The sequence below is a fragment of the Zalophus californianus genome, chromosome 6 (assembly GCF_009762305.2).
Source record: "Zalophus californianus isolate mZalCal1 chromosome 6, mZalCal1.pri.v2, whole genome shotgun sequence".
Taxonomy (NCBI): domain Eukaryota; kingdom Metazoa; phylum Chordata; class Mammalia; order Carnivora; family Otariidae; genus Zalophus; species Zalophus californianus.
In genome coordinates, this window is record NC_045600.1 from 117,724,872 (window position 1) to 117,740,545 (window position 15,674).

At 38.9% G+C, this 15,674-nt stretch overlaps 1 protein-coding gene across 4 annotated transcripts in view; it reads left to right on the plus strand.

Moving 5' to 3' along the window:
* Nucleotides 1-15,674, plus strand: part of TUBGCP5 (tubulin gamma complex associated protein 5) — a 102,146-nt gene that overhangs the window by 72,599 nt on the left and 13,873 nt on the right. For all 4 annotated transcript variants that reach the window (XM_027571919.1, XM_027571918.1, XM_027571917.1 and 1 more), the window contains exons 14-20: nucleotides 404-599; nucleotides 1,227-1,415; nucleotides 2,185-2,367; nucleotides 13,202-13,286; nucleotides 13,390-13,510; nucleotides 13,993-14,171; nucleotides 15,297-15,422. In XM_027571919.1, coding sequence (XP_027427720.1) covers nucleotides 404-599; nucleotides 1,227-1,415; nucleotides 2,185-2,367; nucleotides 13,202-13,286; nucleotides 13,390-13,510; nucleotides 13,993-14,171; nucleotides 15,297-15,422 — 1,079 coding nt within the window. The remainder of the gene's footprint in view (nucleotides 1-403; nucleotides 600-1,226; nucleotides 1,416-2,184; nucleotides 2,368-13,201; nucleotides 13,287-13,389; nucleotides 13,511-13,992; nucleotides 14,172-15,296; nucleotides 15,423-15,674) is intronic.

The following is a 15,674-nucleotide window of genomic DNA, read 5'->3' on the forward strand; positions in this document are numbered from 1 at the left end:
TACTTTGTGTTATTGTATTTAAATAATACTTTCACTTTGCAGAATATTTACTTTTTGACTGAATAATAAAATGTAACAAGCTTCCAGGGCCACTGTCAGAAGTGTTTTCCCCAGTGAAATGTGCTATCCACTATGGTGATAACTTTTAAGCATCCTGCTTACGGTATTACTCTGTTCAGAAAAAATTAGCTTATACTTTGAATGTTTATGAACTTGACAGTTGTCTAACAAGATATAAAATTATTTAGTTGTAGTGTACTATAGAAGTAAAGAAACAGGGATAGACTCTCATAGGCCAAAGGAAAAATACCAGGCTATATTAAGATAAAACTACTTAATATTTCTTGATGTTACTATTATTTACCAGAACATAATTCACTGTACATATTTCTTTATGTTTCAGATGCAGAAAGAAAAAGCTTGTATACCCTGTTTCTGGAATCTGTGCAGTCGCGTCTTCGACATGGAGATTCCACTGCACAGGTCTTCACTGAGCAGCAGGTGACCAAAGAGAACCTAATTAAGATGCAGTCCATTGCTGAAAGGCATCTTGAACTGGATGATGTTCATGATCCACTCCTGGCAATTAACTTTGCAAGGTGATACATACCTGCAAGATTTTGGATGATTGAAATAGCAGAATCTGTGCAGTTACTATTTAGTAACCGTTTATTTTTGCCAGGTAGGGCTTTCCACCCTTAAAAATAAAAACCTTTGTAGTTTATCCTTTCTAATGAATTGCAAGAAGACATTGCATTCGATTTGGCCTCCTTGTTTGTTAAAGCCCACAGGCTTTCATGTGCTCTATATCCATTCGGAGTTGCCGTTACTCATACAGAAGATATTTCTGAAAGTCTGGGTCATGTGCAGGCATAGATACACATAAACATGCGCATGCGTGCACGCACACACACTCACCCTGCTTAAAATGCATCTTGGCTCTTAGGCACTATGAAGTAAGTCATTAATACCCACACAGCCACCCTATTGTCTAATGGCCACTATTCACTGCCTGAGGCCCACTGGCTAAAAAGACCTACTCAGTACTTGACCCCTAAGGCAGAAGTGGCTGAAAAACTTTCACTGAAGGATATTTTGGGGGGAAGAGTTTCTTTCTGTAATAGGTGGTAATTTTAAGACTAAATGTAAAAATAGGACTCTGAAGTTTTGATTAAGGGAATTCTGTTGACAGCAGCTCATAAAAAAGATACATTTTTATCTTAAAGGTTGTATTTGGAACAGAGTGACTTTCATGAGAAGTTTGCTGGTGGAGATATATGTGTGGATAGATCATCAGAATCTGTGACCTGCCAGACTTTTGAGTTAACACTGAGATCTTGCCTCTATCTTCATATTGATAAGCAATATCTAGAGTGCTGTGGAAACCTCATGCGAACTCTAAAAAAAGATTACAGGTATAAGGGAGTAGTTTAGTTTTGGAAGTAGTCAGTAGTTTATTGTACTTTAAGAACAGTTGAAATTATCTTAAACCTGTATTTCAAGTTAATTATTAATTTTAACAGAGTAGGAAATGGGTATTTTGGTAAACAGTTTTCTTTTGAGAGAATGAACTATCAGTGTTTCACATTATTATATTGCAAAATTTAATCCTTTGTATCTAAGACTCTGTCCTGAAAGAAATACATAAAAAGCGTGTTGCACAAAAATACCCATCAGAAAGTTTGCTGTCAGAGGGAAGAACATGAAATTACTTAGTAATGAATGATTGGTTCTTTAAGTAACGGCATATCCATGTCATGTATGAATTTTATAAAGTTCATACAAATTATGTTTATCCAGAATTTTAAATAATGTGAAATGTTCTTAAAGCTTAAAAAGCAGGATATATAATATGCAAACTATATTTTTTTGATGCATAGAATAAAAGATGGGAAAGAAATACCCCAAATATTAACAGTAGAAATTCACTATGAATAGCAGGATTTGGACTAACTAGTTTGTTACGCTTTGACTTTTCCCATCTTTCTACAATGTTATATAAAGGCAACCATATACTATTTTTGTTATTTTAAAAGTCTTTAAAATGTGTTAATGTTCCTGTTTTTTAGTAAATGTAGAATGTAAACCTGTTTCAAAATTAGTAGTGTACAAAAACTGGTACTGATCCAGAATTCTGTCTCATGAGTTTAAGATATTTCTGTCTCTTATTTTCTCTCCATTTAGGTTGGTTGAGTATTTGCAGGCCATGAGAAATTTTTTCTTAATGGAAGGTGGAGATACCATGTACGACTTCTATACATCAATTTTTGATAAAATAAGAGAAAAGGAAACCTGGCAGAATGTGTCTTTTCTTAATGTCCAGCTTCAAGAAGCAGTAGGACAACGTTATCCTGAAGATAGTTCACGGTAAAATATAGGAGGCACCTTTTTATTTTAAAATAATATAAAATAATCCATGTGTAACAACTCTTCTATGAATTTTTACATATATTTAATCCTCACACTAACCCTATGAGTTATAATAATATCATTTTTCATATTAGAAAACTGAGGCAGAAGATAACTGACTTGCCCACTAAGCAAGAGGAGATGTTGAGATGGGGCCATATAGGCTGTCGGGGTTCATGGCTTCCTTCACAGGACGGGAGTCAGTGCTAGCCACTGGGTGTGGCACCCTCTGCTCCACTGGCCTTGCCCTCCAGCTGGCCTCCTTACGTAGGAGTCTTAGGCGATGTTCTGAGACAGAGCAGAACCCTCAGGGCCTGCTGAGGCCTGAGCTCCAGGCTTCACAGACCTTCACTTCCACCACATGCTGTCACAGGTCAGCCCAGGTTCAGGGGTGGGAAATAGATTCCAGCACTTAATGGACAGAGTTGCATCTTTTCAAACTGTTATGTCATCCCTGGTGGTCTACTGGTTAGGATTTGGCTCTCTCAAGCTGTTATGTCAGCTTATCCCCAACTGTGGAGCTAATCAACCATGTCTCCCTGTCAGTCTGCCTGCTGAACATTCAACTCACCCAGGTCTGTGGGTTGGTACTACAACTTTGTGAAGCAGAGACTCATCTTCTACACGGCTTGGCAATCCTTTTATCCTGTTCTGTGTCCCTGCTTGGCTCTCTTACTTGGCTCCCTTTCTCGGCTCCCATTCTCTGCTCCCTCAGTGGTCCTTCAAAAATGGTAGTCATAATGAGGGATAAAAGATGGCAGAGGAGTAGGGGACCCAATTTTAACCAGTCCCCTGAATTGAGCTGGATATCTACCAGAGCATTCTGAACACCCATGAAATCAGCCTGAGATTTAAGAAGATATATCTGGATCTCTACAAACAGAATTATCTCTGGCAGTTGGTCTTGAGGTATGAAGTGGGGAGCCATGATTCTGCAGGCAGATATCAGAAGATAAATGGAAGGGGGAGGGAGCTGCCATAGCACTGGAGCAGGGAATGTTTAATAACACAGCGCAAAAGCCTCCTGTGCTGGGGAGACTGGTAGCAGTGGGGAAGGGACTTTAGGGCAGACCCACAGACTGAAACCTGGAGCTTCCAGGGCATGTGTGCGAACCGGGAGAGGCTGGTGATTTTAGAAGCGCGAAGGGCAGAGATGTGCCTAGACCTGGAAGCAAGGACCGGGAGTGCCTGCAGTGGGGCTCACAACCCAGAATGATGCGGTTTTTTAGCAGCACAGACAGAAGCAGAGACAATATGGCCTGGAGAGATCAGTGAAGGTCAGACTGTGATCTCCCTGTTCCAAGACAGAGGTCTATATGCGGTCACTTCTGCTCTGACTCTCGGGGGGAGACGTAGAAAGCTGCCAGAGAACAAAAGCCCAAAAATCCTGGTTTTCACTGACCACATTCCCCTGCCCCCAGAGGGGGCAGGGCAACTCTGCCCAAACAGGGTTGCCTGAAGAACAGTGCAGCAAGCCCCTCTCCCAGAAGACAGGCTGGAAAAACAAGAGGACAACAACCCTAAGGTCCCTATAAAACAGGTGCATCTTCCTTGGGGTGTGGTAAATAATGTGGATTCTGTAAATTCCCTCAACTACGCCCCAACAAAATGACTAAGAGGAGGAACCCCCAATGAAGAAAAGGATCAGAGACTAGACCTCTGCCACAGAACTAGATGTCAGAAATTGACTTCAGAGCAACAATTATCAAAGCAATATCTAGGCTTGAGAAAAAAATTAACAACAATATAAAATCTCTAAGTGCAAAAATGAGATCTAATCAGACTGAACTTGAAAATGCTACGAATGAAATGCAGTCTAAACTGGATACTCTTGACAGCCGGGGTAAATGAGGCAGAAGAACAAATTAGTGGGCTAGAGGATAAGATGATAAAAAAGAAGGAAACCAAGGAGGCATGGGAAAAACAGTTTAAGCCCAAGAGATCAGACTGAGAGAGATTAATGACACTATGAAACGCTCCATGTCAGAATTATTGGGATCCCTGAGGGGGTGCAGAGAGACAGAGGTCTAGAAAAAATATTTGAGCAAATCATAGATGAGAATTTCCCTAATCGGGAAGGAAACAAGCATTCGTGTCCAAGAGGCAGAGAGGACCCCTCCCAAGATGAATGAGAACAGACCGACTGCCCAACATATAATTGTACAATTTGCAAATCTTAGATCCAAGGAAACAATCTTGAAAGCGGCTAGGGGAAAGAGATTTCTTATGTACAGAGGGAGGAACATCAGTGTAACGTCAGAGTAAGGTCAGACCTGTCCACAGAGACCTGGCAAGCCAGAAAGGGCTGGCAAGGCATATTCAGGGTACTAAATGAGAAGAACATGCAGCCAAGGATACTTTATCCAGCAAGGCTGTCATTCAGAATGGCTGGAGAGACAAGGAGCTTCCAAGACCGGCAGAAACTGAAAGAATATGTGACCACCAAGCGGGCCCTGCAAGAAATATTAAGGAGGGTTCTATAAAAGAAGAAAGACACCAAGACTAATATAGACCAGAAATTTACAGAGACAATCTATAGAAACAAGGTCTTCACAGGCGACATGATGACAAAATCGTATCTTTCAATAATCACTCTCAACATGAATGCCCTAAATGCTCCCGTGAAATGGCACAGGGTTGCAGATTGGATAAAAAGATATGCCCATCCATATGCTGTCTACAAGAGACCCACTTTGAACCTAAAGATACATCTGGACTGAAAGTGAGGGGACGGAGAACCATTTTTCATGCCAACAGACCTCAAAAGAAAGCTGGGGTAATAATTCTCGTATCAAACAAATTAGATTTTAAGCTAAAAACTGCAGTAAGAGATACAGAAGGACACTATATCATTCTTAAAGGGTCTATCCAACAAGAAGATCTACTAATTGTAAATATCTACCCCCCCAACATGGTAGCAGCCAACTATATAAGCCAATTGTTAACCAAAATAAAGAATCCTATTGATAGTACTTTAATAGTAGGAGACCTCAACACTCCACTCTCAGCTATAGACAGATCATCTAAGCAGAAGATCAACAAAGAAGAAAGACCTTTGAATGACACACTGAGCCAGATGGACCTCATAAATATATATAGAACATTCCACCCTAAAACAACAGAATACTCATTCTTCTCGAGTGCACATGGAACTTTCTCCAGAATAGACCACATACTGGGTCACAAATCAGGTCTCAACTGATACCAAAAGACTGAGATTACCCCCTGCATATTCTCAGACCACAATGCTTTGAAACTGGAACTCAATCACAAGAAAAAATTTGGAAGAAATTCAAACACTTGGAAGCTAAAGACCATGCAGCTTAAGAATGATTGGATCAACCAGGAAATTGAAGAAGAACTCAATTCATGGAAACCAATGAGAACGAAAACACATCGGTCCAAATGCTATGGCATACTGCAGAGGCGATCCTAAGGGGGAAATACATAGCCATCCAAGCCTTCCTCAAAAAAATAGAAAAATCCCAAATACACAACTTTACACCTTGAAGAACTGGAGAAAGAACAATAAGTAAAGCCTAAGCCAAGCAGGAGAAGAGAAATAATTAAGATTAGAGCAGAAATCAATGAATTAGAAACCAGAAAAACAGTAGAAGAGATCAACAAAACTAGAAGTTTGTTCTTTAAAAGAATTAATGAGTCGATTAACCTCTGGCCAGATTTATCCAAAGGAAAAGAGAAAGGACACAAATTAATAAAATCATGAGTGAAAGGGGAGAGATCATGACTAACACCAAGGAAATAGAAATAATTATTAGAAATTATTAGCAACAGCTGCATGCCAATAAATTAAGCAACCTGAAAGAAATGGATGCCTTCCTGGAAACCTATAAACTGCCAAGACTGAAACAGGAAGAAATTGACAACCTGAATAGACCAATAACCAGTAACAAAATTGAAGCAGTGATCAAAAACCTCCCAAAAAACAAGAGTCCAGGGCCTGATGGATTCCCTGGGGAGTTCTACCAAACATTCAGAGAAGAAAAAATACCTCTTCTCAGAACTGAAGCTGTTTCAAAAAATAGAAGGAAAACTTCCAAACTCATTCTATGAGGCCAGCATTACCGTGATCCCAAAACCAGGCAAAGACCCCACCAAAAAGGAGAATTACAGGCCAGTATCCCTGATGAATATGGATGCCAAAATTCTCAAGATGATCCTAGCTAATAGGATCCAACAGTACATTAAAAGGATTATATCCATCACAACCAGGTGGGATTTATCCCTGGGATGCAAGGATGGTTCAACACAAATCAATCAAGGTGATAGAACACATTATTAGAAGAGACAAGACAGCATGGTCCTCTCAATTGATGCAGAGAAAGCATTTGACAAAATACAGCATCCTTTCCTGATTAAAACTCTTCAGAGTATAGGGATAGAGGGAACATTCCTCAAGTTCATCAAATCCATCTGCAAAAAGCCCACAGTGAATATCATCCTCAATGGGGAAAAGCTGAGAGCCTTTCCCTGAAGATCAGGAACACGAGAAGGATGCCTATGGCCACTGTTGTTCAACATAGTACTAGAAGTCCTAGCAACAGCAATCAGACCACAAAAAGAAAAGGTATTCAAATTGACAAAGAAGAAGTCAAACTCTCTCTCTTCACAGATGACATGAAACTTTACGTGGAAAACCAAAAGACTCCACCCCCAAATTACTAGAACTCACAGAACAATTCAGTACAGGATACGAAATCAATGCACAGAAATCAGTTGCTTTCTGATTTCTTAATGTAACTGTAGAAAGAGAAATTAGGGAATTGATTCCATTTACAGTAACACCAAAAACGATAAGATATCTTAGAGTAAACCTAACCAAATAGGTAAAAGATCTATACTCTAGAAACTACAGAACACTCATGAAAGAAATTAAAGGAGACAAAAAAAGATGGAAAAGCATTCCATGCTCATGGATCAGAAAAATAAACATTGTTAAAATGTGTATTCTGTTGAGAGCAATCTATACTTTCAACACCATTGCGATCAAAATACCAATGGCATTTTTCAAAGTGCTAGAACAAACAATCCTAAAATTTGTATGGAACCAGAGAAGACCCCAAATCGCCAAGGAAATGTTGAAAAAGAAAAAGCTGGGGGCATCACGTTGCCTGACTTCAAGCTATATTACAAAGCTGTGATCACCACGACAGCGTGGTACTGATGCAAAAACAGACACATAGACCAACGGAACAGAATAGAGACTCCAGATATGGATCATCAACTCTATGGTCAACTAATCTTCAACAAAGCAGGAAAAAATATGCAATGGAAAAAAGACAGTCTCTTCAATAAATGGTGCTGGGAAAATTAGCTATATACAGAAGAATGAAACTAGACCATTCTCTTACACCATACACAAAGATAAACTCAAAATGGATGAAAGACCTCAATGTGAGACAGGAATCCATCAAAATCCTAGAGGAGAACATAGGTAGTAACCTTTTCGACATCAGCCACAGCAACTTCTTTCAAGACACATCTCCAAAGGCAAGGGAAACAAAAGCAAACATAAACTTTTGGGACTTCAAGGTAAAAAGCTTCTGCACTGTAGGGGAAACAGCCAACAAAAGTAAGAGGCAACCCACGGAATCAAAGAAGATATTTGCAAATGACACTACAGATAAAGGGCTGGTATCCAAGATTTATAAAGACCTTCTTGAACTCAACACCCAAAAAACAAGTCAGTAAATGGACAGAAAACATGAACAGACACTTCTCCAAAGAAGACATACAAATGGCTAAAAGACACATGAAAAAAAATGTTCAACATTATTAGCCATCAGGGAAATTCATATCAAAACCACATTGAGATACCACCTTACACCAGTTAGAATGGCAAAAATTGACAAGGCAAGAAACAACAAATGTTGGAGAGGTTGTAAAGAAAAGGGAACCCTCTTACACTGTTAGTGGGAATGCAAGTTGGTACACCCACTTTGGAAAACAGTGTGGAGGTTCCTCAAAAAGTTAAAGATAGAGCTACTCTATGACCCAGCAATTGCACTACTTGGTATTTACCTCAAGGACACAGATGTAGTCAAAAGAAGGGCCATATGCACCCCAGTGTCCATAGCAGCAATGTCCACAATATCCAAACTGGAAGGAGCCAAGATGCCCTTCTACAGATGAATGGATAAAGAAGAGGTGGTCCATATATACAATGGAATATTACTCAGCCATCAGAAAGGATGAATACCCAACATTTGCATCAACATAGATGGGACCAGAGGAGATTATGCTAAGTGAAATAAGTCAAACAGAGAAAGTCAATTATCATATGGTTTCACTTATTTGTGGATCATAAGGAATAGCATGGAGGACATTAGGAGAAGGAAGGGGAAAATGAAGGGGGGGAAATCGGAGTGGGAGACAAACCATGAGAGACTATGGACTCCGAGAAACAAACTGAGGGTTTTAGGAGGGGAAGGGGGTGGGGGGATGGGTTAGCCCAGTGATGGGTATTAAGGAGGGCACATACTGCAATGAGCACTGGGTGTTATTTGAAAACAGTGAATCATGGAACACTACATCAACAACTAATGATGTACTGTATGGTGACTGACATAACATAACTAACAAATAAATAAATCTTTAAAAAAAATAGTAGTCATAATAATGAACATGATATGCCAGACAAAGCATTCCTTTCCTCACAGCCATGCCAGGTTACCTAATCTACTTAGTAGATTATTTTAATTTCTTTGATTTTTATGTCATTCTTTTTTATTACCTTTAATTCCTCCATAAAAACAGAATTTTTATCAATTATGTGGTTAGTAAAAGCAGAGTAACAGCTGGGTTCTTTCCATAAGAAGAAATTGGTGCCTAGCAACCCCAGGAGGGAGCCAGGGAAAGTTGTTTTTCACCACCAGCAGAAATTCATGAATTTGGTATATTTAATGTCACGGTCTATTACGATTTTTCTTTTTTTTATTGCTCAGACTCGCATTTTTACCCAGAGGGTACCCCTTCATATGACCCTAGTAATCTCAGAGTGTGTCCTTACTTTCAGGACTAGTCAGATGTACAGGCTTGTCCTGTGCACCTCCTGCTTTAGGCTTGTGCACCTTTCCCAGGAGCACTGGTCCCATCTATTTGGTGACTTAAAAAGCCCTTTATCTGCATGCCAGAGTATTCATCAGTATTGGATTGTCAGTACTTCTGGGCTTTCTCAGTGGACAGAGAATTGAAATGTGTAGGAAGAATAATCATAATTTCATATTGATATTTCCAATTTATATTAAAGATTAGTTTTCACTTCTTTGATTTTCCTTTGTATTTCTTCTCTTGAGTGCTTATTAACACACTGACATGACTAATGATTTTTTTATTCTATAATAAATAGTAGTTCCAAAGTGACAGTAATAGCAACAAGTCCACTGAGAGTTTAAATTACTGTTTGTGATTGTTTTCTCTTCCTATACTATCAAATCATCAGAATAGTCTAGTTCAAAGTCACTTGGAATAATTCTCCATGTGATTATGCCACCAACTTAATATAGGGTCAAGTTCATTTGTTTTAGTTTTCTACTTTTAGGAACTGCTTTTTTTTCCTTGATTCAATTTTGTTTCTTAATTATATAAACAGCTGTATATTTCTTAAGTTAAAATCATTGGTACAGTGGTACTTCTAGGGAGATCTGTCTTCTATTCCTGTTCCTGCTCCCTTTCCTTTAGGCAACCATTGCATGTTGTACAAAAGGTAGCATGCATTGCCTACTCTGACATTTGGTTTATTTTTCTTATGTTACTAATGTATCTCACACCCACTCCATTTATAAGCTAGAGAGCTTATCCTTACTCCTTTACAGTTGACTGGCTTTCCACTGTATTCTTTTCAGTCAGTTGTCCTGTTGGTGGGCATTTGGGTTTCTGTTCTTCTCCTGTGCATATCTGCAATGACTAACTAGTTTCGTACCTCTCACTTCATATTTTTGCCAGTGTAATTTTGGAATATATTCCTATAATGGGATTGCTGGGTAAAAAGGTAAATTTATGTGTAATTCTGCTAGCTGTTCCCAAATTTCTTTTCATATGGCCTGTATTCTTTCTGATTCCCACCAGCAATGTGTAGAGTGGCTTTCTCCACAGCCTCACCAACAGAATATGTTGTCAGACTTTTGGAATTTTGCCAGTCTGATGAGAAACAGTATCTCAGTATAGTTTTCATTTACATTTTTCTGATTATGAGTGAGCTTTATCATCTTTCCATGTTTATTTTTGAAATTTTTTATTGTGAACTATCCATATATTTTGCCACCATTTCTGTTAGTATCAGGTTATTGGTCTCTTATTCTCCATTTTTAGAAGCTATTTATATTATATACATTTCCCAATTCGACATTTGTCTTTTCATTCTGCTTATGGTATAGTAATTTTTTGTTGTTTGGTCATGTAGATTTTTTTAGTTTTATAATTTATCAATCTTTTGTCTTACTACTTCTAGATTTTGAGTTAAGAAAGTTTTACTTCTTTGCAGGTTACAAAGAAATTCACCCATCTTTTATCCTAATACTTGAATAGGTATTTTTACATTTAGATATTGATCTATTTGGAACTTATCCAGCTAAAAAAGAAATAGATCTAGTTTTATCTTTTTCCAAATGACTAATTGGTTTCCATCACTTCTTTAAAAAGACAATCCATCTTTCCTGCATTTATTTGACATGCCCCTTTATCATTAAGTTTTCATATGTACTTGAGTATCTTTCTAGATTTTCCATTCTGTTTCCCTGTTCTGTTTATTCATGTGCTAATAACATCCTGTTTTAATAATAGGGCTTTCCTGGCTATTCTTGTTTATTTGTCCAAATGTACTTTATTGTCAACTTGTCTAGCCTCACCAAAACAAAAACTTAGATGGTATTTTTATTGAGATTGCATTCTATTCATAGATTTCAGGAGAAATGAGCCACCCCCGGGGACCCCTTCTGCTGTGGCTTCCATATGTTCTAAGCAGCTGTCTGCCTCCTCAGGCTTTCTGAGTCTGGCCCTCGAGTCTCCCTCTCAATTCCAGCATCAGTGCCAGTGCTGCTCCCCTGCCCTGACCAGTATCCGTGCCTTAACAACCCTCCCATATCCCTGCTACTCTTTCTGTAATCTCTTTGTGGGCCTCTTGCTTCCCACCTGCCTTTGGCACAGCTTCTCGCTCTACTGCCTCAGTCAGCACTCCTGCCTCCGACAGTTCCAGTCCCAGTTAATGGCTTCAGTGACCTGCAGATCAGTACCTTTAGCCTAGGTGCCTACACAGCCAGCAGCTTGTGACTACACTCAAATGTCATGTATCCAAAACTGAGGTCATTGTCTCATCCCAAACAATCTTTTGTCTCTTCTAGTAGAGCACCATTGTTCATCCCAGTGTCCAAAGGCAGTGTGGCTCATCCTGGATTCCTTCCTCTGTCCTAGCTCCTACACCTCCCTGGTTGTTCAGTTCTGCCTCCTAGATAACGTTTCCCCTTACCTCTCAGTGCTCACTCAAGAGCTCCTCTCTGACACCTCCTGACTGTCTCTGTGTCTCAACTTCACTCCCTTCCATTGGACCCCGACAGGGCCACCAGAGTGACTACAGTGGTACCAGCAACTCCCTCCACCAGTTGTGTTCAGGTTCCTCATTGGCTCCTCATAACAGATGGGCTGAGCTCCATCTCATGAGAGGGCAAGTTTTACTATCTGGTTCATTTCCCAGCCTCAATTCTAGTACGTGTACACATACAGACACATCATGTTCTCTCTTCTACCACACTTTCCATTTCAGGAATTTGGAATATTTCTTGTTTGCTGAAGAGCTGTACTCTCCCTGCTTCATAGCTTCCTCCAGTTAGGTGCTCTTCCATTTGCATGGCCTGGCAGTGGTCTGCTCTCCTACAAAGTCCTGCTTGGCCTGAATTGGTGCAGCACCTTGTGTCTGCTCTGGGGTATTCTCTGGGCTATGAGCCCCTAGACGGGGAGAAGGGATTGACTTTCTTTCACCCGCTTGGCATGATGACTGACAAATAAGGTATTCAGTAAGTGCCTACTAAGTACTCAGTGGATGCACATAATTTACAAGCTAAAAAAAATTCTGACTAATGCCTGTGACATGGAATGAATTGGCTAATTTATAAGTCACACACTGCTTTCCATCTCTGGTTGTAAGGCTGCCTCCCCACCTCTGTGTTACACTTAAACCTTACATGGTCTGCATCCTGGTTTCATCATATGATGCTGTGGGAGAGTTACATCATTTCCCAGTCCACTGACAGGACTACTCTGAGGATTAAATGAGTAAGGGCAGTTAAGTGTCCATGTGGTGCCTGGTGCAAGAACATTTCCATGCACATTTGTTGCTTCTTTCTATTGAGAGTCACATTCAAACCAGTGTTAGGAAAGAGTGGGTGAAGCAGTGTATATACACCTTTGCTTTAGAAGCAGACCCCATTGCTATTGATGGACTTGCACACACACTCTCCAGGGCAAAGAGAGCAGTCTCCCTCCACTGCCCTCAGCAGAGGGTCTATCTTCTGAGCCTGTTGCCTGAATTTTATCAGAATTAAGCACCCAGCCTATTACCATTATATCTTCTTCCCTGACTTCTACTTTTTTCCTAACTTACTACATATAAGTGTCTCTTTTCTTTCATAGCTAAACCCATTATTTAAAAACTTTACCCTCTTCTAAAACCAAATTCCTATTCTGGAATATATGCTAGAAAACCTTTATCGAAATATAAAGAGTATTTTTATTTGAGCATAGTACTTTCACAAACTAAAACTGAAATTTCTTTATCTAGTCTGTCTATATCTTATGAAAATGTTGACACAACCAAGAAGAAACTCCCTGTTCATATCTTAGATGGTCTGACCCTGAGCTATAAGGTATGTGCTGATATGTTTTTTAAGAACATTGTTTTCTATTAAAATTACAACATGCAAGTAATAGGTTACTTTCTACTCTAATTTTCTATTTTTGTTTTCATAGATCCCATGGCCTGTGGATATTGTTATAAGTTTGGAATGTCAAAAAATTTATAATCAGGTGTTCCTTCTCTTATTGCAAATAAAGTGGGCAAAATATAGTCTGGATGTTCTACTATTTGGTGGTAAGATTTGTTTTCAACAGATAAATTATAATTGAATTTTAGCCCTGAAATAAAGAAGTGGGTGATCTTTGGTCATTATTTATGTATACACAAGTGCCCAAATAACAAGTATTTATAGCAAAGGTTTTACAGTTGTCAAAATTAACTTCCCTGAATGAAATACCAGGGAATTGTACTGCAGTCAGTCTGAAATATAACAGCTTGATGAGGAATTTAGCCAGAATAAATATTCTTAAATTATGCAAAAAAAATTTTCATGACAAAGTATTTGGACTTGGCATTTATGTTTTAATGATGGTGATAAGGGGAACTTCACTGCTTTACCTTCCAGAGACACTGAAGGCAGGGTCCCTAATGTGCCTCCTGTAGAGTGCCCTTTGCAGGTTGATGACCACATCAGAAGTCCCACCCCTGTACAGTGGCATGGGTGGAATTTGAGTAGATGTTCTTCCCACTGACTCTGCTCTTTCAATCTTGTACAGAACTAGCTAATACTGCTGGAAAACCACAACTCAGAGAAGGACTTTTATGTGAACAAGACACAACTGCTCAGTTTGGACCACAAAAGGAACCAATAAGACAGCAGATTCATCGTATGTTCCTCTTGAGAGTAAAGCTCATGCACTTTGTGAACAGCTTACACAACTACATCATGACCAGGGTCTGTGTCTGGATTACTTCTGATATATTTATAAGAGCCCACAAAATACTTGTAGACTATAAGTATGAAAATAACACACATAAAATATTTGATCATAAATATTGGCAGTGGGGGGAAGTGTTTTTTTAAACATGCCAGAGCACGTGTATCCAGAGAGTCCCTCCTGTCCAGCAGCCTCTTGGGATGGGCGTACCCAGAGCTCCTCTTCTGGAATTGCCTTCAGAACTTGCAGTATAGACTTTTAAACTATCAGTGGTGACAGATCTGTCCCTGGAAAATGGCTTCAAATTTTAGTAACAGCCAAAAATCTGTCAGGCTAGTGTGTGTAAGGAGGAAGATGCAGCCGGATTATATATTTTTTCTTAGAAACAAGAAGCAACCCATTATGAAGTAAATGAAACTGCTTTTCTTATACATCTTAAAACCAGATCTAGAGGAAGTCTGGAAGAGGAGTTCAGATATTTGAACAATAGCAGTATTCTTGGAAGACAGTACTCATTTGGGATTTAAAATGGTTGCTTTAAAAAAAACTCATTTGTATACAAGTTCTAAAACTCATTTTATTTGGAAGAAGTGAGCCTTTAAAGCCTGTGTTTTAGACATGATGCATGTGGCAGAGGTGCTTTCTGCTTACCATGCATTGGCTTTCAGAGGCAGTCTTAAACTCTTAATTATTGAGAGCAAATGGTAGGAAGTTAAGTTTTTGCTTGTTTCTTGTTTTCTAGTTAAAGTATGTCTATGCTCCTTTTAAAGAAAGATCATTATAAAAACATTGGAACTTATAAAAACATGTAAGTTCAATTTACCTGATAATTAAACAAACAAAACAAAACCAATGCATTTTGTATGTGATTTGATGTATTTGCCCCTCCCCACCAGGAATAGTCTGTTGGTCCAAAGTAAGGCATTCATTTACTGTGCAAATGGATTTCCTAAAGAACTGGCCCCACCATTATTCTAGGATAAGAATGTCAGCCTTTAAAGCATGTACTTTGTAAATTTTACAGTTGTAATTACTGAAGAAAGAATTTGAGAGGAGTAGAAGAGGTTGGTAAAAAGTTTTGTGTCTAGCATTCAAGTCCTCAAAGAAGTCTGCTAATTAAACTTTTCATCTTTCTCTTCAAGATTCTTCACAGTACAGGGCTGGAGTTTCAACATCAAGTTGAAGAAGCCAAGGATTTAGATCAGTTGATTAAGATTCATTATAGATACTTGTCAACCATCCATGATCGATGTTTGCTGAGAGAAAAGGTATGTGAGATGTCATCTGCAGATTTGGCCACCTAGATTTTATACTTACTAAGCAAAATATTCTATAAGGAATGACCAAATCAAATAAAGTTACAAATTTGTGCCATATTACTAGAAATTATATCTAAGAGAAATAGATGAGAACTGTATTATGATCATCTGCACCCTTTACTGCACTTGGATTCAATTGGAAAATTGTGTCTGCAGTTGTGGAATAATAGTGCTTTAGTCAGGAAGTGCATCCAGCTTAGT